The 24,512-nt window shown below is 52.6% G+C and overlaps 6 protein-coding genes across 6 annotated transcripts; 4 read left to right on the top strand and 2 right to left on the bottom strand.

The window, feature by feature from the left end:
• Window positions 1-138: 138 nt before the first annotated feature.
• J4E90_000469 (uncharacterized protein) lies at window positions 139-3,033 on the bottom strand (the record flags this gene model as incomplete). The annotated part of the gene is made up of 4 exons (XM_051430065.1): window positions 139-1,591; window positions 1,638-1,975; window positions 2,020-2,507; window positions 2,556-3,033. The coding sequence occupies 4 exons, from the start codon at window positions 3,031-3,033 to the stop codon at window positions 139-141; spliced, it is 2,757 nt and encodes a 918-aa protein (XP_051295552.1).
• Window positions 3,034-5,329: 2,296 nt separating this feature from the next.
• On the top strand, window positions 5,330-6,116 carry J4E90_000468 (uncharacterized protein; the record flags this gene model as incomplete). Its single annotated transcript, XM_051430064.1, has 2 exons — window positions 5,330-5,589; window positions 5,642-6,116. 2 exons carry the CDS (start codon window positions 5,330-5,332, stop codon window positions 6,114-6,116), a joined length of 735 nt encoding a protein of 244 aa, XP_051295551.1.
• A 3,939-nt stretch (window positions 6,117-10,055) lies between these two features.
• On the top strand, window positions 10,056-11,905 carry J4E90_000467 (uncharacterized protein; the record flags this gene model as incomplete). The annotated part of the gene is made up of 5 exons (XM_051430063.1): window positions 10,056-10,229; window positions 10,464-10,584; window positions 10,980-11,065; window positions 11,120-11,299; window positions 11,357-11,905. 5 exons carry the CDS (start codon window positions 10,056-10,058, stop codon window positions 11,903-11,905), a joined length of 1,110 nt encoding a protein of 369 aa, XP_051295550.1.
• Window positions 11,906-15,686: 3,781 nt separating this feature from the next.
• On the bottom strand, window positions 15,687-16,640 carry J4E90_000466 (uncharacterized protein; the record flags this gene model as incomplete). The annotated part of the gene is made up of 3 exons (XM_051430062.1): window positions 15,687-15,701; window positions 15,756-16,222; window positions 16,271-16,640. The coding sequence occupies 3 exons, from the start codon at window positions 16,638-16,640 to the stop codon at window positions 15,687-15,689; spliced, it is 852 nt and encodes a 283-aa protein (XP_051295549.1).
• A 2,293-nt stretch (window positions 16,641-18,933) lies between these two features.
• Window positions 18,934-20,730, top strand: J4E90_000465 (uncharacterized protein; the record flags this gene model as incomplete). The annotated part of the gene is made up of 2 exons (XM_051430061.1): window positions 18,934-18,940; window positions 18,992-20,730. The coding sequence occupies 2 exons, from the start codon at window positions 18,934-18,936 to the stop codon at window positions 20,728-20,730; spliced, it is 1,746 nt and encodes a 581-aa protein (XP_051295548.1).
• Window positions 20,731-21,415: 685 nt separating this feature from the next.
• On the top strand, window positions 21,416-24,336 carry J4E90_000464 (uncharacterized protein; the record flags this gene model as incomplete). The annotated part of the gene is made up of 3 exons (XM_051430060.1): window positions 21,416-22,567; window positions 22,620-23,870; window positions 23,929-24,336. 3 exons carry the CDS (start codon window positions 21,416-21,418, stop codon window positions 24,334-24,336), a joined length of 2,811 nt encoding a protein of 936 aa, XP_051295547.1.
• Between the last annotated feature and the right edge of the window lie 176 nt (window positions 24,337-24,512).

Raw genomic sequence — 24,512 nt, 5'->3', positions numbered from 1 at the left:
ACCTTGCTCCTTGCCAGAAAACTCCAGCCCGCAGCTAGCCCCTACCCAGCTGTTTTTCGTGAATGCATACTCCAGTCGTCCGAGTCGTTACCGTAGAGCTCACATAACCCAGGTCGTTCAATCGTTGCCGTGAGACGATCAGTTGTACTTCAGGAAAGTCGTGGGCTCCTGCGATGTGGCAGCTGCAGCAGGTATCCTGGCGTCACCGACAGTTGTCTTGGGATATTCACCCGGGACATGCAGGTCGCTAACGCTGATGTCGGTGTTCATCCGCTTGCCCATGCCAGGGTGCGCCATCTCCTCTGCAGTATCGACGAGGCCCACTGGGACGGGTCCGCCGTTGACAGTCTCGCCGAAGGCAGATCCCCCTACTTCAGACCCGCCTAAAAAAGACGAAGTAGCTCCTGGTGTATCCAACCCGCTTACATGCTGGGATTGAGTGTGGCCATCGAAGACAGGCGCAACGATCGGAGCAGGGGTTGGCTGCACAGCAGGTGCTACGTAGCCTGTGTCGTCGATTTGGTCGGGGAGGATATGGTCAGGATGCCGCTCGGGGACTTGCGTAGGGGTGGCATCTGGGAAGTCTACCGCGCGAGATTGTTCGACTGGATATTGCTGCTCTTGGTTGAGCTGCTGGGCCTCGTAGTGTTGTTGCGCCAACTGTTTTTTCCGCAATGCTTCGTTTGCAAGGGCTCCGGTGGCTGCACCCCCAACAGCAGGCGCCATCCAGTTGCCGTAATGAGTACTGTCTTTGCGTTGGATAGGCTCAGCATGTTCCAGGGACGGCTGGTTGTACTGGTCGACCGAAGTTGGCTGGACAGGGTAAGCCTGAGAAACGGGCGCGTATGAAGGGGCGTCGGCAGTCTGAGGCGCGTATGCCTGCTGGGTGGGTGGGTACGGGTTTACGAAACTGGTCTGCGGTTGGTGCTGAGCGGGATGGGTGTACTGGACTGGCTGAACGGGCTGAGCAGGTTCGGGTTGGTAGGCTGAGGTTTGGGCAAGGTACATCGGGTGCACATCCTGTGTCGGACCTCCAGACATGGTGTTTAGATCATTGCCGACCTCTGAACTTCCGCTAGAAGGCGATAAAGGCGCTTGTAAGTTACGGTTGACCATCAAATCAGACGGGAATCGCCCACCTGGAGAAGGTCGGGAAGGTCGCTCAGACTGATCCCGGTAGGCCTGTTCCTTCATGGACTGGTTGGCTGAGAAAGGAACCGCGTCTGCCTCGTCTTCCTCTAGTCCGCCATCAGAGCTGGCTGAACGGGCGCTGCCGGCGCTGGTACTCCTGACGCTTGCATGGCGACGGACAAAGGCGTTGCGCTCTTCTCCGCTCTTCTCAGTCAAGGCCTTGATATCTTCAAACCATGCGACCATGGTGTCGTATGTCTCCGCCCGGAACACCCAAGTATGGCCACGATGCATGGATCCAGCCTGACGGCCTTTGATAACGAACTTGTGGGAGGAACTTCCGGGCTGGGAGCGAGAACCAAGCTTCTGGTCTGGCAGATATAGGGACATGACTGGAGGCTGAGTGTAGATGCGGTCGGCGGATTTGAACTCGTGGAGATGCGTTGGCGACAAGACATACCTGAGAAGTGTTAGACTGGGGAGGTTGTCAAGATCAAGTTGCTTACCATCCTGGTGTGTATGACTTGAGATACTTGCTCTTCCGCTCGAGCATGCCCGCTCTGACCTCGGTGGTAGCAGGGTGGTGCTTGCCGGGGTACTGGATGTCTTCCAGTCTGCGCAATGGCATATCTGGGTTGACGAAGTGAGGGTCGCTTCGCACAAACCGGCTCCATTCGAGATCGCGCGGCATGGCAATCGGGCCATTGCGCAACCGCTCTACCGTGTTGTACTGCTCATCGGCATCGCGCTTCAAGATGGTAGCAAGAGCGTTGTAGGCTTTCTGGACTTCGCCAACGACGATCGACTCGAGTTCGCGGCCGGAGTTTTCAAGGTTGAGGTAAGCCTGTATACGTTAGTTGAGTCGCCCCTACACGTGCGATAACTGACCCTGTGGAGGTAGTTCTCCTCATCAATCTGCCTCTCCACCTGGCGCTCGACACCCAGACGCACGACATAAGGATCTCCCTTGCCTGCAACTGCCGTAGGGTCGGAGTCGGCCAAAGCCAGCGCCTCCTCGAGTGCTGTTACACACTTCCTTGTGGTCTCCTTTTCCTTCTCGACGTTGTTCTTGAAGTCGCCAGACAGTGACTTGATCTCCTTGATCTTCTGCGCAAGATCAGCGCGGAGACCGCTGAGCTGGTTGATGACGTCGGCCTCAACGTCCCGCGCTTTGTTGGCCTCGAGGATGGCTTGCTTGTGGAAATCGCGGAGGATGCGGTTGGCGTCGTTCAGACCTCCTTCTATGAGGAGGGCGGCGGGGGCATTGGTATTGTTGATGACGTTCGAGACTTTCAACAGCGACTTGGCGCGGTGTTCGTACGAGGATGCGACCTCGCGGAAGTAGGTGATGAGGTCCTTGAGAAACTTTCGCCAAGCTGTCAGGTGTCAGTAGGTTTCACGAACCTGTCACGTGCCCAACATACTCTGGAAGCGTTCTGCTAGTATCTCGGTGGGGGTGCCCTTGGTCGGTACAGGAGTGTAGAAGACACTGTCCTCGCGGTCATAGCCATGCTCCTGGTCGTCAATGGTGACACCGCGGATAGATCCAGCATGCATCGATCTCCTGCTTCCACTGCGCTTCATGCTGCTTGCCCTCTTGACAGAGTTCTTCTTCTTGAGCGTGCCACTTCGCGAAGGGGTTGCGCCCTGATTCAAGGTGGAGGAGCGCGAAGACGAGCGCTGGTGCATATCACCCTCGAGGACGGATGAACCACGTGTGCGCGCATCGAAGTCCTCCTCGAACCGCCCCAGGCGCGAGCGCTCATTTGGCGCGCTTAGTGGTGAGTTTCCAAAGTCATTCACAGCGGAGGTGCCGTAGCCGCGGCTGAGATGGGCTGGGTCGTCGATGTGCGGTACGGGGTCGTAGGAGGCCGACGGGGTGACTGGGCGCTGGGTCGCCATGGTGGGAGCTGCCTGGTCGTGGATATTGGCTGCGGCGACGGTAAGGTAGACCCTGACGAATATATGTAAGAAGACGTTCGCAAACAACTGCAACCCTGAGCCGCGTTCGCTGTGGCTGGCGATGACGTGTGGAGTCGCGCTAAGGGGTGAGATGCCTCGGAGGGGTCGAGGCGCAGATTGCGAGAGCCCGAACCGACATGGCGCCGCAGATCAATCAATACTTACTGCTCGGAGTGCAATTGTGTCGCAAACTGCTCAATTTGATGGATTCAATGTGTGCCTGAGGGGGCTTGTAATGTCGAGAGGCAGATGCCGGATGTGAAGAATAAAACTATGACCATCCGCGGCGGCTTCGCGGCACTGAAGAGGCTCACAAAGATGCTTAGGTGATGTCATGTTCCCTTCAATGCTACGCCCTCAACACCATCCGGACATGATCGTCATCGTGCAGCAGTGCCCGACCCTTGAATCGTCTTAGCCTGTGGCGCGGCTGTTACACTTCGGCCTATCATGACTTGCTTGCATTTCCATCCATTGCGCCGTTACTTGCGCCCGTCACATCGATTGTCCTAGCAGCTGTCACATGCAGGCTCGCGGAACACGTAGGCGACACAAGAGGGGCTTCGTGGCCTGCCAACTTCTTCACTTTGACATCTTGGTCTCGATAAAGCCTCTCGGTGACTTTGCAGCCGCATCGTCCGTCGCCACTTCCATCGCCGCTGGCCAAACACGTGGAGATTCAATGTGGGGAGAGCACAGCCGAACGTGCCGACCCAAGTCTGCCCAGCGATTTGCATTCATCCTTCCGCAGATCAATGCAGCACGGCGGCAATGCCGAAATCCTTTCTCCCTCCGTCTTGCTGCGAGCTGCGCGTCTCTCGTGGGACCTATCCCATTTTTTCCAGGGGTCCTCTCGTATCCCACCCTCTAACACTAGTTGGACCCCGTAGCAGCACTAGCCTACCACGAAGTAACCCAGCGGGAAGCATTGCGGGCAGCACTGCCCCTTTGCCGTCATTGGTTATCTCCGGTATTCTCTGAAGGGCGAGTAAGATGCAGTATGTCGGTAGTGATGTATCACAGTTGTCCCGAGTACTAAAGTACAACTTCAATGGCCAGCCCAATCAAGACCAGGACAATGCGATACCGAGAGATATCCAGCCTGGTGCCGCACTATTTCATTGTCGACTTGTTTAGTACTCGGGTCCACAGCTCTTTATCTCACTCCGGTCGATCGACAGCTACAAGAAGAGACGGATGCCAGATATCGAAGCATGCTTTTGAAGGGAAATGGAACACCCATCTTAGTTCATAGCCCAGAAGTCTACATTGCTTCAGGACGTTCTCAACTTTCGTTTTTCACACTCATGTATTCTGCAGTGCAACTGTTTAGTTTCTTCCTTATAAAAGGCGGAAGCACCTAGTCTTGCAAAGAGAAGGGTTGAAGAGGTAAGATACGGGCGTGGTCAATACTCTGCATTGAGGAGGCATGAAATAAATGAAGTGAAAGCAGTCGCGAGGTGTCACAAGATCATTGGCATGCTGCGACGGGGCGTCAGGCACAACAACAGTGCGGTGCGCCATGGAAGCAATGATAGCCAGAGCCCTAAGGTAAGGCGTTTGAGGAAGGTTATGGATGTTCTTGATAATTTCCTTTACCCTGGTTCCATGTGAGTAGCAAAGTGAATGTTTCAGTCGATGATCTGATTTAACATTCACCACAGGAAAGCTCTACACGCAACTTTGCCCTACTACGTCTACAACGCAAAGCTCGATACGATCACCGCTAGCGGATATCTCGCTTCCAGGAACCGGTCATGTGTCTTTTTACTCACGGGCCTCAATCGCGAAGAGTATATTAACCGGCCACACACAAACACCTACTGCCAAGCACTGATTTCGGGTACGTGGTTGCACAAAACCATCTATTGCGAAACAACATATATGACTGCTAGAGTAAACGGAAAACTCTCCGGTCTCATTGGTCTCATTGCATGACTACCGACAGCAGCCACCTCTGCCGTGGTGGAAAACAAGTCTGGGGCGCACGGAGAAATCTTGAAGGCTCTTTAGCGAAGGCTTGCGTGTGGCGTTGTTATATTGCAGCCCAGCGACTGAGATGGACGTTAGACAGGTAGAAGCGTCATGCTGCTGATACTTGAGTCTTGCGCGGGCATGGGCGTAGGAGTAGGATAGGGTATATAAGGAGAGGCACGACACCCAGTGACAGCACCTCATCCGCATCTACACCTTGATATTCGACCATTACATCTACATTATCAGTCTTTCGTTCAAGATGAAGTTCTTCGCCGCTGCTGTTGCCCTGCTACCCGCTCTTGGGTCAGCGCATACTATCGCTCAGCGCGTCCGTATCAACGGCCAGGATCTGGGCCAAGGCAACGGTATCCGTGTCGCCCCTTCCAACAACCCCATCACCAATGTCAATGACGGCAATATCGCTTGCAACTCGGGTGCTTCTTCCTCCGGCAAAGTCATCGACGTCAAGCCTGGAGACAAAGTCGGCGTGAACTGGGGCCACATTGTCGGCGGAGCACAGTAGGTCATCCTGTTCTCAATCCTTTAACAGCATAAGACTAACTCATCCAAGAGGCTCAAACGACCCCGACCACCCGATCGCGAAGTCTCACAAGGGGCCTGCTATCTTTTACATGGCAAAGGTCTCCAATGCCGCTAATGCGTCCCCCTCTGGTCTCCAGTGGTTCAAAGTCTCCGAAGACGGTCTCGACAGCTCTGGAAACTGGGGTGTCGACCGCATGATCAACAACGGCGGGTGGACGGAGATGACTATGCCATCTTGTGTCGCTCCGGGCCAGTATCTCCTCAGGGCTGAACTCATCGCCCTGCATAGCGCGAGCTCGACCGGCGGTGCGCAGTTCTACATGGGCTGCGCGCAGATCAATGTCTCGGGATCTGGATCGAAGATTGGCAGTACCGTCAGCTTCCCTGGTGCCTACAGGGCGGATGATGCGGGTATCAAGCTCAGCATCTACAACGCCCAGGGTCAGCCAAAGGGCAACGGAACGCCTTACAAGATTCCTGGTCCGGCGAAGCTCCAATGCTAGAGCAATAGCACGTCAACCCGGAAAAAAACTGAACACCGTGGAACCTACATTGCCACAAAGTTTTCTAATTTGCTTATTTTACCCTGATGTAGTCTGCAGGCCTGTTCGAGTTTTTTTCTTGTATGAGGTGATAGGAGACGCTGAGTGATTTGGATGGGCGTGCGCAGTCGGAGGTAATTCTTGGGCTTGGGGGCTTTTCGCGAGCATCTTTACGACCTTCTATGTACATACTGTAAGCGTAAAATTGGGAGATAAAATGCTGGTGGCCGAGTAGCAATATCCAATCAATGCGTCACCGAGAACAAAAGTGGTATGTGATGGTGATGTGATGAGTCGTTACGTGACATGCGCTCGTGCCTGGGCTGTGCAAATGTACGGGCTGGTCGCACAACGGTAAACGGTGAGTGAGGCTTGCATGTACCCCGCTTTAGGCGCGTTCACGGAGGAAAATGCAAAAGCACAAAGAGATAGAGTTAATACCTAGGTAGAAGTTTGAAACAGTTATTGTTATGTCTGAGCTACGTGCATCTAAAAGTCTTGCGCTTTTTGCAGCATTTTGAACAGTGTTGCATTCGCGGCAGTTCATGATTGTAAGACAATGTAAGATGGTGATGGTGGTTTCTTGTGCCGCATTCCACCGGTAGATGGGCGGTTAGCGGACATGGTCGTGGTGGGCGCCGGCCCCACCACCCAACAAAATTCTGCGTTTGAAGAACCACTTAGCCAATGAATGAAGTCGTTCATTCGGACGTGTCTGGTGGTCTAGACAAGTCCAGGTAAGGTTGTATTTGCCCCGCTGTGGTCCCATTTGCCCAAGTAAGTCTCCAGTGACCAACTTTTGAACAAGGATATAAATCTTACTGCTGAGCTGTATTCCATCAATCATCACAACCACAGGAGTCGTGCCAGAGTGGTTAATGGGTATGACTCGAATAAGCTGTTCGTTTAGAGCAGCTTGAATAGATATCATATGCCTTCGGGCGCGCAGGGTAAGAAATCACTTCTCCACAACTACACATCCACAAGACAAGCAACTAACATGGTCAAACAGTTCGAATCCTGCCGGCTTCGCTTCTTTTTGCCCTTTTATAATATCCTGTAAGGTTTCCTGAAGGATAGGAATAGTTGTGGTGGAGATAAAGGGGAGAATTGATACTTTTTGCGCACAAAACCACCATTTCTTGACCGATTTTGAATTTGAGACATGCAAACACTTCTACAATACGAATACATTCATTCCAGCACAAATAAATGCTCATACCTAGGTGTGGGGGTAAAACACAAATTTTGGTCATGTGAGTTTTGGAGGGCTCACAGACCCCACTTCGGCCGACGCACGCAGTGTGCGCAACTTCAATCCTTCCACAACGTCCAAACACAACCATCAATCTTTTCGCTCCGCTAATGCTCTATGATCTTGTTGCGCATCGTATTCTCTTTGCCTCAGGCCATCGCATGCTGATTTCCAGATTCCGTTGTGTGCACCCGATTCCTTCCGAGGGAGATCGGCATTCATACGCTACTCACGAGCTCCTCGCCGCGTGCGTCAACATAGCAATGCATGCTTTGATCCATACCGAAAGGGGGGGCGACGCGACGCACGGGTGGTACAGTAGGCCTGCTTGGATCGCTCGTTGACGAAGTTATTGCAACACGCTTGAGGAGAAATACGCGCGTGATGAGCGAGGCATGTGATTTTAGCCCAGGCTTGCGACCTACGGGGAGAGTGCAGCCACCGCAAACTTTGCCAACGGCGAAGCCTTTTACCTACAGTAAGCTGCTTAAGGGTGGGGCCTAAGACATAGAACACCCTGTACCCGACAGACTTACCACGACCCTCGTTTTGGGTGATATACCGCCATTGATAGTTACAGTCGGTGCGTCAACGAACATCTCGGTACTTTTGTATGAAGGGAACAGAACTTCATTATGCTAGAAGCGCCAAGGGCATGCATGAGCAGACGACACCCACAGGAACCATCAGCTTCGTACACATTTCTTGTGTAGGCAGATGCTGCTTTGCTAGCGTACATAATTTCCGCACCTTGGCCGCGGCAACACTTGAGTGACGCATTCAGCCCTACATCTTCTCGCAACAGTAATCGATATATATGTACTCAAGTGGTCCAGCAGAACAATCGACATGTTGCTCTTTGCAATTCCCCCAAATCGCTAGATTGTATGCAACAGACGTGACGGTCCTGTCATCGTCTTCGCAGAAAACCTTGGCGCCATAGAAGAAAGTCCTAGGCTGACAATATCCGTCTTTCTGGAACATGTTCTCGATATCGGCTTGATTGCAGTTGCCTTCTCCAAAGACAACACCTTGCGTCGCGGAGCACTGAGTCTGCATGTTGCTAGAGATACAAGTCAGCTCGTAGTCTCGTCCGGGCACCCTGGCGATTCGGATAGATGAAGACGAACTTGACGATCAGACAGCTCATGGCGGTGCCAACACCAACCTGGCCGTTTGGACAGCCTTTTCCCATGACTGAACGAGCAAAGAGCGTAAGGGCTCCGGCAGCGGCCAGCTTCATGCTGTTTGCGTCGCGTCTAATTGCCGACTATGTCCCAAAGTACGATGTGCTCGTACAGGATTTGAAGTCTCGAAAGCGAAGCCAGGTGTATGAATAGTATGAAGATGAAGGTTCTTGAGGAGTGAGAAGGTAGTTTGCAAGACCCACCGCGTCAATTGTCGCCTGATATATGATTCCCTGGAATTTTATACGGCCGTATGGCTTCACAGCAGTGATATTGTTGGGCCAGTCGGTGACCGACCGCTAAATCTCATTGCAGGATTATTGATACCATAGTCCCATGACCAGAAGGACTAGAAGGACCAGAAGGACCATGACCGGGTACATGTAGATCAAGCTTTTAGCCTAAGCTTGTTGCTGCATGCTCTTCGCCGGGCACGTTGCATCCCCATAACTATCACCTCTCAAGTGGCCTTGGGTGCCGACCCTAACTCTATACCTCTGAAATCTCGGGTGCTGTAGCCGTGTGATCGTCCTGAATACCTCTTTTGCGTTATACAGCGAACGGGGTCGTGCAGGAGGGATATGCCATAGTGTCGACAGGGACATCACCCAGCCGAATGATCTAATCTTCAGGCGATCTTCGCCCATAGCTCGAAGCGTACATTGCTCGATGAGCTGACGTGAGAAGGTATAGACAGGCTAGTTCACCAACATGCATCTAGTCTTCCAGTGAGCCTAGCTAATCGCTCGAAGCGTATATTGCTCAACGACTTAACGAGAGAAGGCACAGACAAGCTAGTTCACCAAAATGCTTAGCCGCCTAGCGAGATGCTTGACCCATACACCCTGTCAGACCAGCTCACTCTAAGATATATGACCAAATGCATAAGCCCTCACTCGGATTACTAGCCAATCACCTCTGACGCATCACAGCACCTTTGCCTAGGGCCTTAACTTATCAGAATCTTCATCAACACTGCCCGGCCGTGGTTTCTTTGCTGATCTTCTCGTAGTTCGTGAGCAGGACGTTAAGAGTCGCATTGCTGAGATTTGGAACGCTGAGCACCTTTCGCAGTGTCTCGTTGTTGTCGTTGGCTACGATAACACCGCTCCTTCCTCGTGCATTATACTACCTAGGTACTCACTGACTAGATGCTGAGGTAAATAGTTAGGCCACGATGACAGCGCACCTTCCTTAAGCCTCACGGTTCTGGCTAACTGGACCTCGGGATGCTGAGATAAATGGTTAGGCTCGATGACAGCGCTCCTTCCTCATGCCTCATGGGTCTGACCAACCAAGCCTCACCAAGCTCCCACTTATCAAAGAGAGCGTCTCACTTCCTGTCAACGCCCCCGCTCCATCGCTCCCTCGATCACAAGTCCGACAGTTAAGCATCACCAAGCTCTCACTTCCCATCAACGCCCCCGCTCCATCGCTCCCTCAATCACACGTCCGACAATGGCACCAAAGAAAGGACAAGACAACAAGAAACCTGCCCAAACACCTGCTCGAACAGCTACCGAGGTTTACGACGAGGGAGAGAACAACTTCAGCACAGATGTTTATGCTAGTCTCATAGAAGACGAGATTAGCAGCGTAGATGAGGATATCGCCCCCCAATATCCCACAGGGGTGCGCTATTAGCGACAACGATCTTTTTGACGACCTGAGCCCCACCGACATCGAGGCGCTTGTCCAGCGGCTTCTCCCTGGCATTTGCCAGCAAGGTAAGCTACACTCGTACAAGATGTACTCCGGTATACTGACTTTATGCTTGCAGATGTTCAGCACTTTCTAGCCCAGATCCATACACACCATTCGCCGCCCTTCGCAATACCACGCCACGAGCGCGAACCTAAGAGCTAGCCTACAACATATCAAGAGTCGGATGAGCTGTGGCAACAAGCAGCCAAGGGCGAGCGCGCCATCAAGCTACCTGTTGGGGCTAACATGCCCAAGTGGCTTAATATAGAGGAAAGCCAGCTAGGTAAGTTTCTTTTAGGAATTAGAACCTAAAAGGCGGCTAGACTAACTATATCTCCGCAGTAAAGTATCCGGGCAGCATTAATAATAGCCTAGTTATAGTGTTATTATACCTAATAGCACGCGTCAGGAGCACTGTCTACATGTTCTACAGGACGACAATAGACTTATCTAATGTGTCTATGCTTATGCTGTACTTGAGGTTAAGTTTGCACTTAAAGTCTCTCTAACTAACTAGCGCTCTACACATTAACGCATTTCCCCGCTGCATTAATCGCAAGACTGTTTCAACAGGCTAAAAGGTTCTAGACAAAGTTCCAGCTGTCCTACGAAACTATTAGCGGAGTGTCGCCCACGAATGGCTCGCACGCTCAAACGCCAAAATCGCCCTTCTTGTAGGAGCAGCTGCCATCACGACCTATGTGTCCTACCTGGATGCGAATCAGGTTCAGCACCAAGAGATCTGGTTGGCCAATAGCAAGAATGTAAGGTATAACCTCATGAACTGCACATGAGACACATACTAACATCTATACGAGGACCACTCGACCAAGACGCCACCCTGTTGGGTGGAGTTTGATAAGGACAACCACGTCAACCGCATCGTCTTCTCCGTCCCGCATCCGGAATACTTTAACCGCTACCGCGGCACGGTAGTCACTCACACGATGAGAGCCAATGCGCTCAAAGAGCGCTTAATGGATTTCGCAATGGTGAAGGTATGGGGCTCGGCACACCTGCAAGGCTTTCTCAGCACAGCCAATCATCGTTTTCAGACCACAACGGGTATTATTCTGCGCATGTCGGACTTTGAGGACTACGGCGAAGACAATGAGACACTCCGTACAGTTCTAAGCATCCCGAACTTGAGGAACAGTACCCTTAACGTCCTCCTTACCGGCTACAAGAAGATAACCAAAGAGGAGGTTGAGGGGATCAAGGCGATGCGGAAGACCATGGACGTCGAACTCACGGAGAAGCCATCTCACTGGGACAGAGCGGACGTCATCTCGAAGTACGGCCACCACGCATTTACGTTCAAATTGATCGCAGAGCGGCGGGAGGGGCCGAGGCAGTCTACCGAACCCAAGACGCAACCCCTTGCATTGTCGCTATATGAAATCGACGGAAACACCTTCCTCAAAAGATACAACACCACGGTCGCGGACCTTCTCGCGAAGGAAGAGATCAAGAAACAGAAAGCCTGCGTGCGAAGGAAGAAGAGGAGAGCAGTTGAGATGGAGGGTGAGGACAAAGAGAACGCCGAGGACAGCTATCAAACACCAAACTTGACGCCTTTGAGAAAGAGAGTCGCAAGCATTTAAACTCATCTCCATCATACTTGGTACCGGCCAAAGTACGCGACTCGACAGATTAGCCATCAACGTATGATGACATGGATATGGTCTGGCGACATCCGCATGTTGGGGAAAAGGCAGTTACGCTAAGGAAGACCCCAGTTTGGCTCACCATGGGAGAAGAGAATCTGGAGAAGCCTGTAGGCTCTCTACGCGACAGTCTCACGATAATATCGTCGTAACCTACTACCGATAGAAACAGTACTATTTATTATCGATAAGGAATCAGCCTGGACTTGTCCAATCTCTACCTACTACTACTCTTCGCTGAAATTAGTCTGTATCTACCATCTCTCTGACAACACAGAACCTTGCACGTGCATATAATGCCTCGTCGCATCGACCGGAAGCGGGTAACCAGCGGTACGACTCCGAGTCCCCAGTGGGATGGCTTGAACACGATGAGCAAACACAGACTGTGAGGCGGCTCAGTCTAGTGGTATACCAAGCCGAGTCCTTTGACCGAGATCGAAGTGTTCCTGTCACCAATAAGAAGCATCAGTTCGCCATTCAGGAGAGGCTTATCGACTACACTATCGTACTGCTATGGAATCAAAAGCATCATCAGACGTCTATGTTCTCAGATGCGTACCATGTCGATGTGACCAGCCTGTTGCTGCCTTCCTTATCCGATTGCATATGCTATCTTCACACAGACTGCCGTTGGCTTCATTGATACATATGTAGACTGTCGCAACCCAAGCCTCTCAGTCCACCCCGACTGACAACCCAAGCCTCAACGCAGCATAAAGCTATCGCCTCATGCAAGGAAGAAGCCGAACTCACACCCTGGAGCCTACATCAGCGTCAGGCTACCCACTTTGTACATTTTTATCTTAATGTAGGCTGCAGACCTCTTTGGGTTCTCATTGTATAAGGTGCGATGGTCAAGATAGCAGGCACGATCAGAGCGAGAGCCGAAGCAAAGGAAAGGTCAAACGATCGATGGAGCGATATATCGAGGTAGTGAACCAGGCGCTTCTTGATAGCGGTGCCACGCATCTCGTTACCCAGACAGCGATAACTGATCCTCTGATTCGGCCAAAGTATTGGGGATACGTGAGAGCGAGAGAGACGCGCGTCATATGGTCTCTCTGCTCTATTGTTGTATATCCAATCCACCCCGTGGGCACCTCCGCTTGATAGCACTCGGAGGTGTGCGGCCATATAGCCCGGTAGGGTAGGTGGTGCTTCTCTTCCTAGGTAGGTGCTTTATATAGACATTAACCCCTGGGTGCCTGATAGTAAGACCGAACTTAGCCCTCGTCACCTATTACCAGGTTACGATCAAGTCGTCTTAGTATGACGTCAGGATGTAGTGATTTGTGTTGCTGAGAGTGACCTCGGGAGCGAGGTCTACGAGTGCATTCTGACTTTCGCGTGCAGGGCGAGCATAGAAAAGTCGAGCGTCTTGCTATACTCGTGACGAACGGTGTTGCTCGGGGGAGCAGTGGGGTGTGGTGAAACGATTAGTATTTCATCCTTGACGCTTCCTGCAAACTTGACGTGTGTTTTTCACCGGCATATCAAGTCTGGACGGCATGTCGATACCGCCGAGGAGCTGAACAACCTGTTCTCCTTGCACAGCCATATCGCATAGTCTGTCTATTTCATCATCGAAAAAAGGTTAGATAGTTAGCTGTCTGCCCTAGGATAAGATGAGGAAGAGCGAACAAAGCTCTGCGTATGAGCGAATCTCTACATGAAAGCTTTCCTGACTGGACAACACAAGGTGTATACGCTCTATGATTGTACTCACCTCATCGAATGATAGCTCACCAAACAACCCTTTGTCTGTAATAGGCCATCAATATATGGTGTCGTTGTCGGGAACCTTCATCACTGGTTCAGCTGTCGTCAACGTCGCTTGTGACTACAACGGGGCTTTCCTTCCCCTACTCTCAGCCATAGCAAGTCTTGGAGCATACAGTATAGTCTACCGTACTAGTCCGTCACCGTAAATCCCAGCGAACACCTCCAGGGTACAACTTCAGGCCTAGCTTCGACCCAGCGAACTTTCTGGTAGCGAACAATACCAAACATCTAGAAAGCTCGGATTCGCGTTTCCAATTCCCAAAATGCCTACCACATAACGCCGCGCCTTCAGTTTTGTTTCAGACCCCAGGACACATCAAAGCAGCGAAGGAAAAAGAAAACTCACCGAATCCTCACCTCGGCTTTACAAGAGAGCCACAATATGCACGAGAGAGTCAGTATCAACCGCAACGGCATCAACGGCATAACGAACCCTCACTCTCAGCCCACAAACGCCCAGATGCCATGACCTTCGCGCATGCTCTCCAAATGCCGAAGCCCTTCATTTCCCAGCACATGTAACAAACGCACCAACGCACATAATCCCCGTTGCAAGGCCAAAGCAAGTGCGAGAACAAAAAAGCACGCATGTCAAAACATCAAGACAAACCGACCCTTCTTTCCCTCTCTGGTCGGGAAATTTGTCGATACCCTCGGGGAGATCACGGGTCCGCACTCTCAGCCTCACGGCGACAGCGAAGGGGAAACGAGCAAGGACGGAGGAGGGGTGGTGAAACAAGAAGGGAGGCTGAAATCGCCGAAGTCTTTCCCCACCTTTTGCCGTACCCAGCCACTTGGACTATGGGCACCTCGGAGTCGGCTCTTTCACGAGGCAATTTCACGCATCAAAGTGCGGAGAAAAAAGGCGGTCAAGTTCGTCTGGGTCACTTTGGTTTCAATCTTGCCTTGGGTAACATTGCGCTGCGTTGTAGGTGCGTTTCAATCCCAATTCGCGTGACCTCGAGCCTTTCTCGAAAAGGGTGGTGATTAACTGGGTGATCGACGCAAAAGTATGGGGAGGGGGAGGGAGATGTATGTTCATTGGTGGTAGTTGTACAGCGCTTTAATGGTGATGTGCAAGGCTGAGGCTGCAAATGTTGGGCTAGTGTGGCTAGGGGAGGCTGGGGCATCGCGAGGGCTCGCGTGACACACAACCATGTGCAATAACTGGTGCACAGAGCTTGAATAGCATGGTATGTTGATGACGTTGGTTGTGTGGCTGTGAGGATAATGCTCGTAATTGCGGTTAGTCACCAAGTCTGTAGTAGTAGTTGCAAGTCTGCTTCGAGTGTCACAGTAGATATATCATGTAATGTGACTGATTTTGATTGGCGGAGGTGGTAGATAGAGTAGCTAGAAAATGGGGGGTGCTTGTTGGCAGGGTGGCTACATGGCGACAGGCAAGAGGAGCACACATGGGGATAGGGAGCGGCAGGACAGGAACTAATGCCCTCAGGTAAAGGAATGGCTTGGACGAAATTACCGTCCGTAAACAAAGAACAAAGACAAGAGAGCGACCGTGGTGCTCTTGTGCGCCGGATGGAGTTATAAGTGACCCATTCAATTGCCCGGTATCTAACACCCCACAAACGCCCAGTTGAGGAAACAAGAAAAGGTTGGATATAACACAAGAGAGGTGAAAAGATTCTTCGGTGCAGCCGCCACAAATCTTTCTTTATCCTCGTCAAATGCTGGTCTGCACAACGGTATGGTGGTTCCGTCGTGTACTGAATAGTAACGGGCTAAATCGCAAGATGATTCTTACTCTCGTCGTCAAAGCGTGATTGCGCGCACCGTGGTGCGAGACATGGTAGTGAAGGAGATTAGGTAGTTGCGTAGTCAGGGTATGGAGGTGTTCGTCAGCGACGCCAGTCGTGAGAGAGGGTCGACGTGAAGAGCGCACGTGTTGCGCCAATTGCCCTGTTTGAGGCACTTATACGTTGGTAACCTAATGGAGTGTCAGTGAGTGGCGTTTCGTCAGGCGGCATCGTGGATCGCATACCTTCAATATCCGCCTCGAGTAGTCCTCGTTGTCTGCAATACTGCCGTTGCTCTGCCTCCGGTCGACGAAGCTCGGGTCCAGACGCGAGTCGTTCATGGACGAGTTGCTGGTGTGTAGCTTGCCGCCGTTGACGAAAGCATTTACGTTGGCGGCATTGCGACGGTAGTCTTCTTCTGCTTGATGCTGACGTCTCCGGCGGAGCAAGAACCATACACCGAACATGATCGAGGCAAGGGCTAGTATGCCGACGACTACGCCCACTGCGATGGCGATTGTGTTTGGTTTGCTGTCTTCTTCGGGCGCCGCAGATGGAGTGGCCGAAGCCTGGGCGGCACCGGTTGATGTCGGAGCAGCGGACGACGGCTTTGGTGCTACTGAGCTGCTGCTCTCTACTTCGGGCTCGTAAAAGTCGACTGGGTTCCTAGTTGTTCCGGTGAGAACGACCCATAATTTGTCCTTTCCACCACCTAAGCGCTGTCAGTCGGGAGCGAAATAAGGGAAGGTTGTCAGCTTACAGGTCCATGTCTTGTCGCCGCTACACGTGGTGCCACATGTCTCGTTCTTGATCTGCCATTCTTTGGCGGGAATCTCGTCACCACACCAGCATTCTTCGCCGTTCGACAGACCCATAACGGGCTTGTTTTGCTCGATGCAAACGAGTTGACAGTTACCAGGCGACTGGAAGTTGAAAGAGCCGTGGTTCTCGAGTGGGATTCCGGTCTCGAAGCAACCGATGCTCACCATGGCACTTGCTCCTAGGGTCTTTGTTGGTGTGGTGATAGGGTCCGTAACGGTCGCCCATGTTGGCGTCGGCTTCTCTTCCGCGGCGGCCATCAGGACCATCGAGGCCGCGGCCAGGGCGGAGGCGAGTCTGATGTAGACCATTGTGGTGATGTGCTTGGTTAGTTAGTGGTGCGCGTCGGTCGGCGGTGACAGCGTGTCGCACGGAGGGCTATATGCAGAGGCGTCGACACATGCAAGGCCCTGTGGGCGTGGATAGGTCGGGCGGTCCGAGTCGGCGGCGGTGGTGATAGTGGTGAGAGAGCGAGTTGTTGGCTTCGGCGTGGATGTAAGGCTGAGTGGATATGGGGAGGGCGGCGGAGATGGAGTCGTCGACAGGCGCGATGGACTGGGACTGGAGGCTCGATCAACGATGCCCAGGGCCGTCTGGTGGTGTTGAAACGGGGGGCGTCGTGGCAGAAGTCGAGGCGATGAAACTTGTCGGCTGCCCCTTGGAGAGAACCCCCGGTGAGTGACGCAAAAGGAATGAATCGACGGGAGATGGGTTCTGGGTAAAGAGAGTGTAGTGATGCGATAAAACGATTGTGGGTGTCGACGATTGACAACGTGAAGCAGACAAACGAGAGGAGGCTCGGGCCCTGAGAGTGGATCGCAGTGAAGAGAGGACAGGAGAGTGCGCCCCAGTTAGGACAGGCAGGCATGCAGCCAGGAGCAGGAGCCAGCCTTGGCAATTAGCCTGTGCCTGCGTCTGACTGCCGCCATCTTTAGCCCACCCGCCCTGTAACTTTGGACAGCGCATGCGTCTAAATTGCAGCGCGTCCTCCAGCTCCCCTCGCATCTCCTGCGCCAAAGTCTATCCTCGCGGTCTTCACACCTGCCTTCACGGCATGCATCCAGGGCCTCGTGTGCGCGACAGCCTGTCACGACGTCGGCCCAGCTGGGCAAGGCGCCGGCCCACTAGTGCCAGGAACAGCGCCGTCATTGGTCGCACGCTGTTTCATGCTTGCCGGGGGGCGGCAGGGGTGGTCGCAGGCTAACCCAGGACCGCGCGGTCAGGCACTAAAGCGACTCAAGCGCTCGGCCAGAGGGTGTCGCTGACGTTGCGATACTCAGGACGCGCACGATGCTTTTTTGCGATGGATGCCAGGTCGAGAACGTTCTCGCGCTCCACTACTGCGCTGTTGGGACTGCCTACCATCGTGGAAGGCGGGAGTGGGACGCGGCCACGGTCGAGTCGCGTCTCCCATGTGGAATCTCATTTAACTAACATCCGGAATCTGGAGCATGGAAGCCGTTGTCCGCTCTATCCGAAATGCGAACACCACAGTCTAGACATGCGCGGCCCGACACAATCGCGATGAAAGTTTAAAAATGTGAGGTGACCATAGCGGAGGTTGCACGCACTCTGGCCCGAGAAAAAGCAACTTGCACGACATCTGCATCGTGATTAAGCGGCCAGTATCTCAACAGTGACCGTTGTGCCTCTCCATACAGCGCCACATACACAGAACCTCCAACGGCTGAGTTAGACACATGTCAAAATGCTTGGGTGACCTGAGACACGAGCGGGACGCAGCCGCATCGTGCAAGCTCGTCCTAAGATTCATGCTCGTGTCAAGATTCCCCAGGTTTGTAGCAAGTCGCGCCAAGTCGCCGCCGGACTGCAGTGCTACCGGATTCCAAGGCCCCTCCGATTTCATGATGATGCGCTTAGTCACCCAAGTCACGTGCATCTCCCACTTCCCGATCGGGACGCGTGCTCAGCATCGAACCAAGCTTCACCAGGGCCTCCGATGACCAGCCACGCTTAATGCGCCGTCCGCCCGTTGCCTGTCGCCGAGCAGTGCAATCGCTCCAGTCTTCCTCCTCCCAGCACATATGGATCTCTGACGACCTCCTCACCGGCGCCCTCAATCGATTTTTCCCCAGTTCGTGCCCGCAACAGAAGCGCCATGGCAGCCACGTTCCGGGGCCATTGGAGGCCAGGAGGAGGGCAGCAAAGCGCCGAATGACTGTCTCAGCGGGCTTCTACCCTCAGGGAAACTTTGCGCCACTGTTCAATCTCGGTGCGCTTTTTGGCTTCCGCAAAGATGATCCGCCCACTTGGAGATACGAAGCACCGTCTTTACAAACCCATGCAGAGCCATTGACTTCGCGTACGTTGCGCAGCGCATTCTCCACATACACTCAGCTAATATCGACAGCAGCTCAGCATGTTCCAAGCTTGCCCATAACGCAACCCAACCGTACATCCACCGAGCACACAGCTTCGACGCCTACCGCTTCTACATTCGGTGCCCCATACCCTTTTTCGCAGAATACTTCGCAAGATAAACCGCAGGAACATCTGAGCAGATCAGGGGAATGCACAGTCGATGCGCTGGATCCTGAGGCGCATTTTGACGACTTCAAGACAAAGATCGCAAACGCTGGAATTATGTCCAGTACCGAACGGGGCCGATTACTACATCAGAGCTGGATATCATGTCGCCCAGCCACCAATATCGATTGGGTCTACAACGTCATGGTAGTCAAGCATCTGACCGAAAACCGCTGGGATCACACACGCATCCTTTCCAGCCTCAAGTTTTTCAATTTACCTCCCACGTACACGCCCGAGAGTCTCGACCTCCTCAAGTGTCTGGAAACGTCCGGCGCGTATCTACCGCATGCCTCCCGTGTCCACCGCCGCGTATATTCCAAGATGATAGAAGCCGCTACATCAGCTGCAGATTCAACAAGCTCATTACAGGATACCCAACTACTCACACTGATCCGGTCAGCCCTTCGCAGCTGTTCCTACGTTACTGAAGCCGGCCAAAGTGCTGTAGGCGATCTTTGCTTACTTGCGGACAAGATCGAGGCTTCGAACTTGAGAAAGGCGATACGTTCTTTGCTGGCCGATTTCGACAACGCAGAGAAAGTCATCATGTTGATGATTGCACGCGCTTCTCACAATTATCTCCACGCTGTCGAGGAAATACTTTTCTTCCTGCCTGAAGAACGACTCCAGTCGCTAGTTTCATCGGTGACTCTGTCCCTCATACAAGGCGTCAGGAAGACACGATTGTCGGCTGAGACGTACTGGCACTGTGCGCGTGCGTGGATGACAGTCCTTGGAAACCTTGACGCCCGATTCGATGCAACCCGTTCCAATAGCACCTACACACAAATCGCCTTCACCGAGGTGGCTGAGGGTGTATTCAAGAGCGAACGTACGGGTACTAAGCGGCCACTTCTATTACTCTATGCTCTCGCGTTCCGTACGGCACAGCAGCCAGGCTATGGTGTGTACAAGGACAGTTGGTTACAGTGCGTACACGCCTACGCGGCCTCTGCACTGAAGCAGCAAGGCATACTGAGAATTGAAGACGAAGTGATAAAGGTCTTTAAGCACATGCGGACGGCTTCCGTTCGGTATGGGCCGATGATGAGTATGGCTGTCCATACATTCACATCCCACGCCAGCCTTCGGTCTCTGCGCCGATTTCAATACCTTGTACAAAAGTATCGATTTCCACTACATAACATAGAGGCCATACAAACCCGTCTCGCCGCTGAGTTGCCCACTCTCCGACAGCAACCAAACCTGCAGACAGTCCAGGAGCGCGAACAGCACGCCTCCACATTACGTGCATGCCAATACATCTCCGATTCTCTTAACAAATTCGCCGGACCAGCGATCTCGACTACGCTTGTCAGCGATCAAGAAGAGATGGAAACTCTACAGGCCCGTCGGGAATTTGTCGCAATTCTGGACCGCGCCTCGGACTACCATGCGCTGCCGCCAGCCTACGCCAACCTCACTGCTGACATACCGTTCTCTCAGCGCACGGCGCTTGTCCATCAATTAGCTCATCATTACTCTATCGCTACTACCCGTTCACATAACGCAACCTGGCGCTCCATCTACCAACTATACAACTATCTTGAGTCGCATTCCCTGCCAATCGGTCCTCTGTTTACCAAAGCTGTAGTCCGAGCTGCTATTATCCGGCCCATGATGGAGCACAGGTTCGTCAGTGCAAGGACATTGATTTGGGTGTGCCAACTCGTTGCCAGGGTTGAAGGTGAAACAGTAGCAAGGCAGATTGAAGGTGCTTTCCATCGCTGGAGAGGGGACCTGATCAAGCATGCCAAGGAGGTTCATGATGCTGCTGGTGGTGATCGGGGTGCGAAGGCCATGGTGGGAAGGTTGAAACAGTTGAATCTGTTGGGGCCCAAGGGTGATTAGATGCTGTTGTGGAATAAAAGACTAGTTGATTACATATACCCCGTAGAAAGCACGTTGTTACAGACGACGGAGATGCGCTTGGTGCTTCTGGCGGCATCCAACGCGAAACTACACAGTTATGTCCTGTGCACTTGGATTTGACGAAGATCAGACTTCGGCTTAGATAATGAAAGTAGCCATTCAGTTAGTGTAGGAAGCACATCGTTGGAGGTCGGCTGCTGATGCTCACGAGATCAAAACCTTGGAAATATGCCCCACTTCGTCATGACTTTCATTGGGCCACTATTCTCCCCTCCTCCCATCCTTCATTGTCGCGCTGATCAACGCTGAGTACGACAACATCCTATGCAGATATCATGCGATGCGCTGAGTACTAATCTTTGAAGTCAGAGGTTTCGTATTTCCGCTTGCACTGACGTCATCTGACTGGCCTTGGAACACATCCTCACGAACAACGCATTCGACTTGGATCATGCCTGTAATGCGCAAAAGCACGAAGACATCAACTTTCGGGACTTCTTTCTGGTGATATTATATTGATCGTCATCGGATTGTCGTCATCGCTCGATACATAGCAGTCTCTCCCCCACGCAAACGCGACATCAATTGCATCAGAGTGCCCAATTTACAGCATTTAGACAGCGACTCTCACAGTTGAAGCGATCGGCTAGCGCCCTGTGTCGATATGGACCGAACTATATCCCCACCTAGGCCTACTATTGAACAACTACGACATGTCGTCAACAACTACCCCATCATCGACAATCACGCCCACAACCTCATCTTACCTCACCAAGCCGATACAATTCCCTTTGAAACCATAACCACGGAAGCTCAAGGAAGAGCTTTGCGAGACACCTTCAAATCACTGCCCCATTTACGAGCCGCCAAACAGCTACGCCGACTTTACGAATGTGGTGAGGACGCGGACTGGGAGGACATTCTGGAACAGAGGGTTGAGTGGATCCGGAGCAACTCCGAACGATTGCATCAACGATGCTTCGAAAATGTGCACGCACTCCTCATCGATGATGGACTCGCTGGGCCGGAGAAAGTCTTCCCTTACGACGACCATGATCGTTGGACCCAGGCACCTAGTAAGCGCATTGTGCGCATCGAGACGGTCGCTGAGCGCTTGATGGAGAATCTTGTACGAGATGCATCAGAAGACGATCTGGGAAAGACCAAGTTTCTACCGCAGGTCTGGACGAATTTTACTGAAGACTTCGAGCGCGAGATTCAAGACGCGGTTGAAGATGACAACGTTGCTGGATTCAAATCTGTCATCTGTTACCGAACGGGTCTTGATATCGAACCGGAGTATGAAGAAGCTGCGAAGACAGTTGGACACCCTTTCGAGCGCTACGTCAAGAGTTGCATTCGCAAACGCAACTACCGTATCGAAAAGAAGCACCTGAACGACTATCTTGTGTTGCGCACACTGGAGATCCTGTCCGAGCAATTGCCACATGGTGATTCTCTTGCGAAGCCATTTCAGCTACATACTGGCCTGGGAGACAATGATATTAGCCTCCTTGAGTCAAACCCAGCCTTCCTGCAGCCATTGATCGAGAACTACCCCCAGGTGCCGTTCGTACTCCTTCATTCAGCGTATCCATATACGCGCGAAGCGGGCTACCTCGCAACCGTATATCGACATGTGTACCTGGACATCGGCGAGGTCTTTCCAATGGTCAGTAGAGATGGTCAGACCGCGATCTTGCGTCAAGCCATGGAGCTTGTCCCTGGCAGCAAGCTGTTATATTCATCTGATGGCCATTGGTTCCCTGAGACATTTTGGCTTGCCAATCTACAGTTTCGCGAAGTTTGGTTCCAGGTGAGTTCGCTGGGATGACGAAACGCCTATTCCTATAGGCTAACAATTGCAGCTACTCAGCGAGTATATCCAAAAAGGCGACATAACCCCACACCAAGCTATTGGCATGACGAAAGATATCATGTTCAACAACTCCAACGTACTGTATGATCTGCGCTACGAGGCTATATTCGATGAGACAGTACAAGCGGATCCAAAACAACTTACCTACAACCCAAAGCCTGCTGCGGCTTCACCTTATCAGTCTCCAGCAGTGACACCAGCCCCTGCTATGAGTATCCCCAACCGATTCTCAGCTTCAAACACGCCAGGCAGTCGGTCAGTGTCTCCGTACACGCAGCCGGCGTTTCCCCCGCCGCCAAAGGTGCCGCATGTATACGACGTTCAGTTGTTCGAAGACTTTAGAGAAAGGAACCCTACAGTGAAGTTCATATACGTGCAATGGCTTGATTACATGGCCACTATCCGTAGTCGCATTGTTCCCATCAAGGAGTTTACACGCATGATAATCGAAGGAGAACGCATTGGCATATCACAGGGAAACACGGGCACTCTTCAGAACGATCGCCTTACCCCAGTTGTAAACACCACGGGCCAAGTCTACGTCGAACCCGATCTACGTTCCCTCCGTGTAACCCACAACAAAGATCCCCTTCCCGCTGCAACAGTACTCAGCTACTGGCGCACAGAAGACGGATCTGTCCTTCCAGAAGACCCACGAAACAACCTGGAAACGCTAATCAACGACCTCCAATACAACTACGCGACATCCCTTCTCATCGGCTTCGAAATAGAAGTCACATTCCTCTCGCGAAACCCCCCTTCCACTTCCACCAACCCTTTCCAAACTGAGCCCTACTCACCCTTGACCAAGACCCATGCGTGGGGAACCCTTACACCGGAACAATGGCTGCAACTCCCCTTCCTCAGCGAAATCGTCCTCGCACTCGAGGAAATGGGCATCGAAGTGCAACAATTCCATGCTGAATCCGGACCGGGACAGTACGAATTCGTGCTTCCGCCTCATCCTCCTCTGCTCGCTATCGACACACTTATCCAGGCCAGACAGGTAATTGCCCAGATAGCTAGTCTGCATGGACTGCGCGCAACGCTGCACCCCAAGCCCTTCGAGGGCATGGGCACGGCTGCCCACGCGCATGTTAGTTTGCACCCGCCAGAGAGGGACATGCAGTTCTTCGTCGGGGGCGTGTTGAAACATCTCCCTGCTATCTGCGCATTCACCATGCCAGAGGAGGTCAGCTATGGACGTGTAGCAGACAACTCTTGGACAGGCGGATCATGGGTAAATCACCTTTTCTCACTTCAAAACTAAATACATGCATACTGACACGCGTACACAGGTAGCATGGGGCACTCAAAACCGCGAAACGCCACTCCGGCGCATCTCCCCCGGCCGCTGGGAACTCCGTTGTATTGACGGCCTCGCAAACATGTACTTCGCCCTTTCTGCCGTTCTCGCCGCCGGCCTCCTCGGTCTCGCTGCAAACGACCTTATCTTCCCAGAACAGGACATTCAGGCCAATCCTGCAACCATGGACGAGCAGATGCGCGCTACGGTTGGTATGACGAGGAAGATGCCTAGGAGCATGAAGGAGGCTGTGGAGGCGCTGAGAGAGGATGGACCGCTTAATGAGGCGTTGGACCAGAAGTTCATGAGGGCGTATCTGGAGATGAAGCGTGAGGAGGCGAAGATGTTGGGGGAAATGGGTGAGATTGAGCGGAGGGCGTTTCTGGTGGAGAGATATTGATGGCTAGTTCGTAGTTGACCACGTGTATTTGATATGCAATTGATGTTCTTTGCTTTGTATGTTGTGGCGTCCTAGACCAGTTCAAAACGTTAGCCTCGGGCTTGAACGGTGCGAGTGAATGGTTCATGTTAGAAGGAGTCCTACCGCGATATGAGTTCTTGTCAAACACGTTGTTG

This window comes from Alternaria incomplexa (genome assembly GCF_024043165.1).
Source record: "Alternaria incomplexa strain BMP 0042 chromosome Unknown scaffold_1, whole genome shotgun sequence".
NCBI classification, from domain to species: Eukaryota; Fungi; Ascomycota; class Dothideomycetes; order Pleosporales; family Pleosporaceae; genus Alternaria; species Alternaria incomplexa.
The sequence above is the reverse complement of the archived record's forward strand: the minus strand, read 5'-3'. Positions and strand labels throughout refer to the sequence as shown.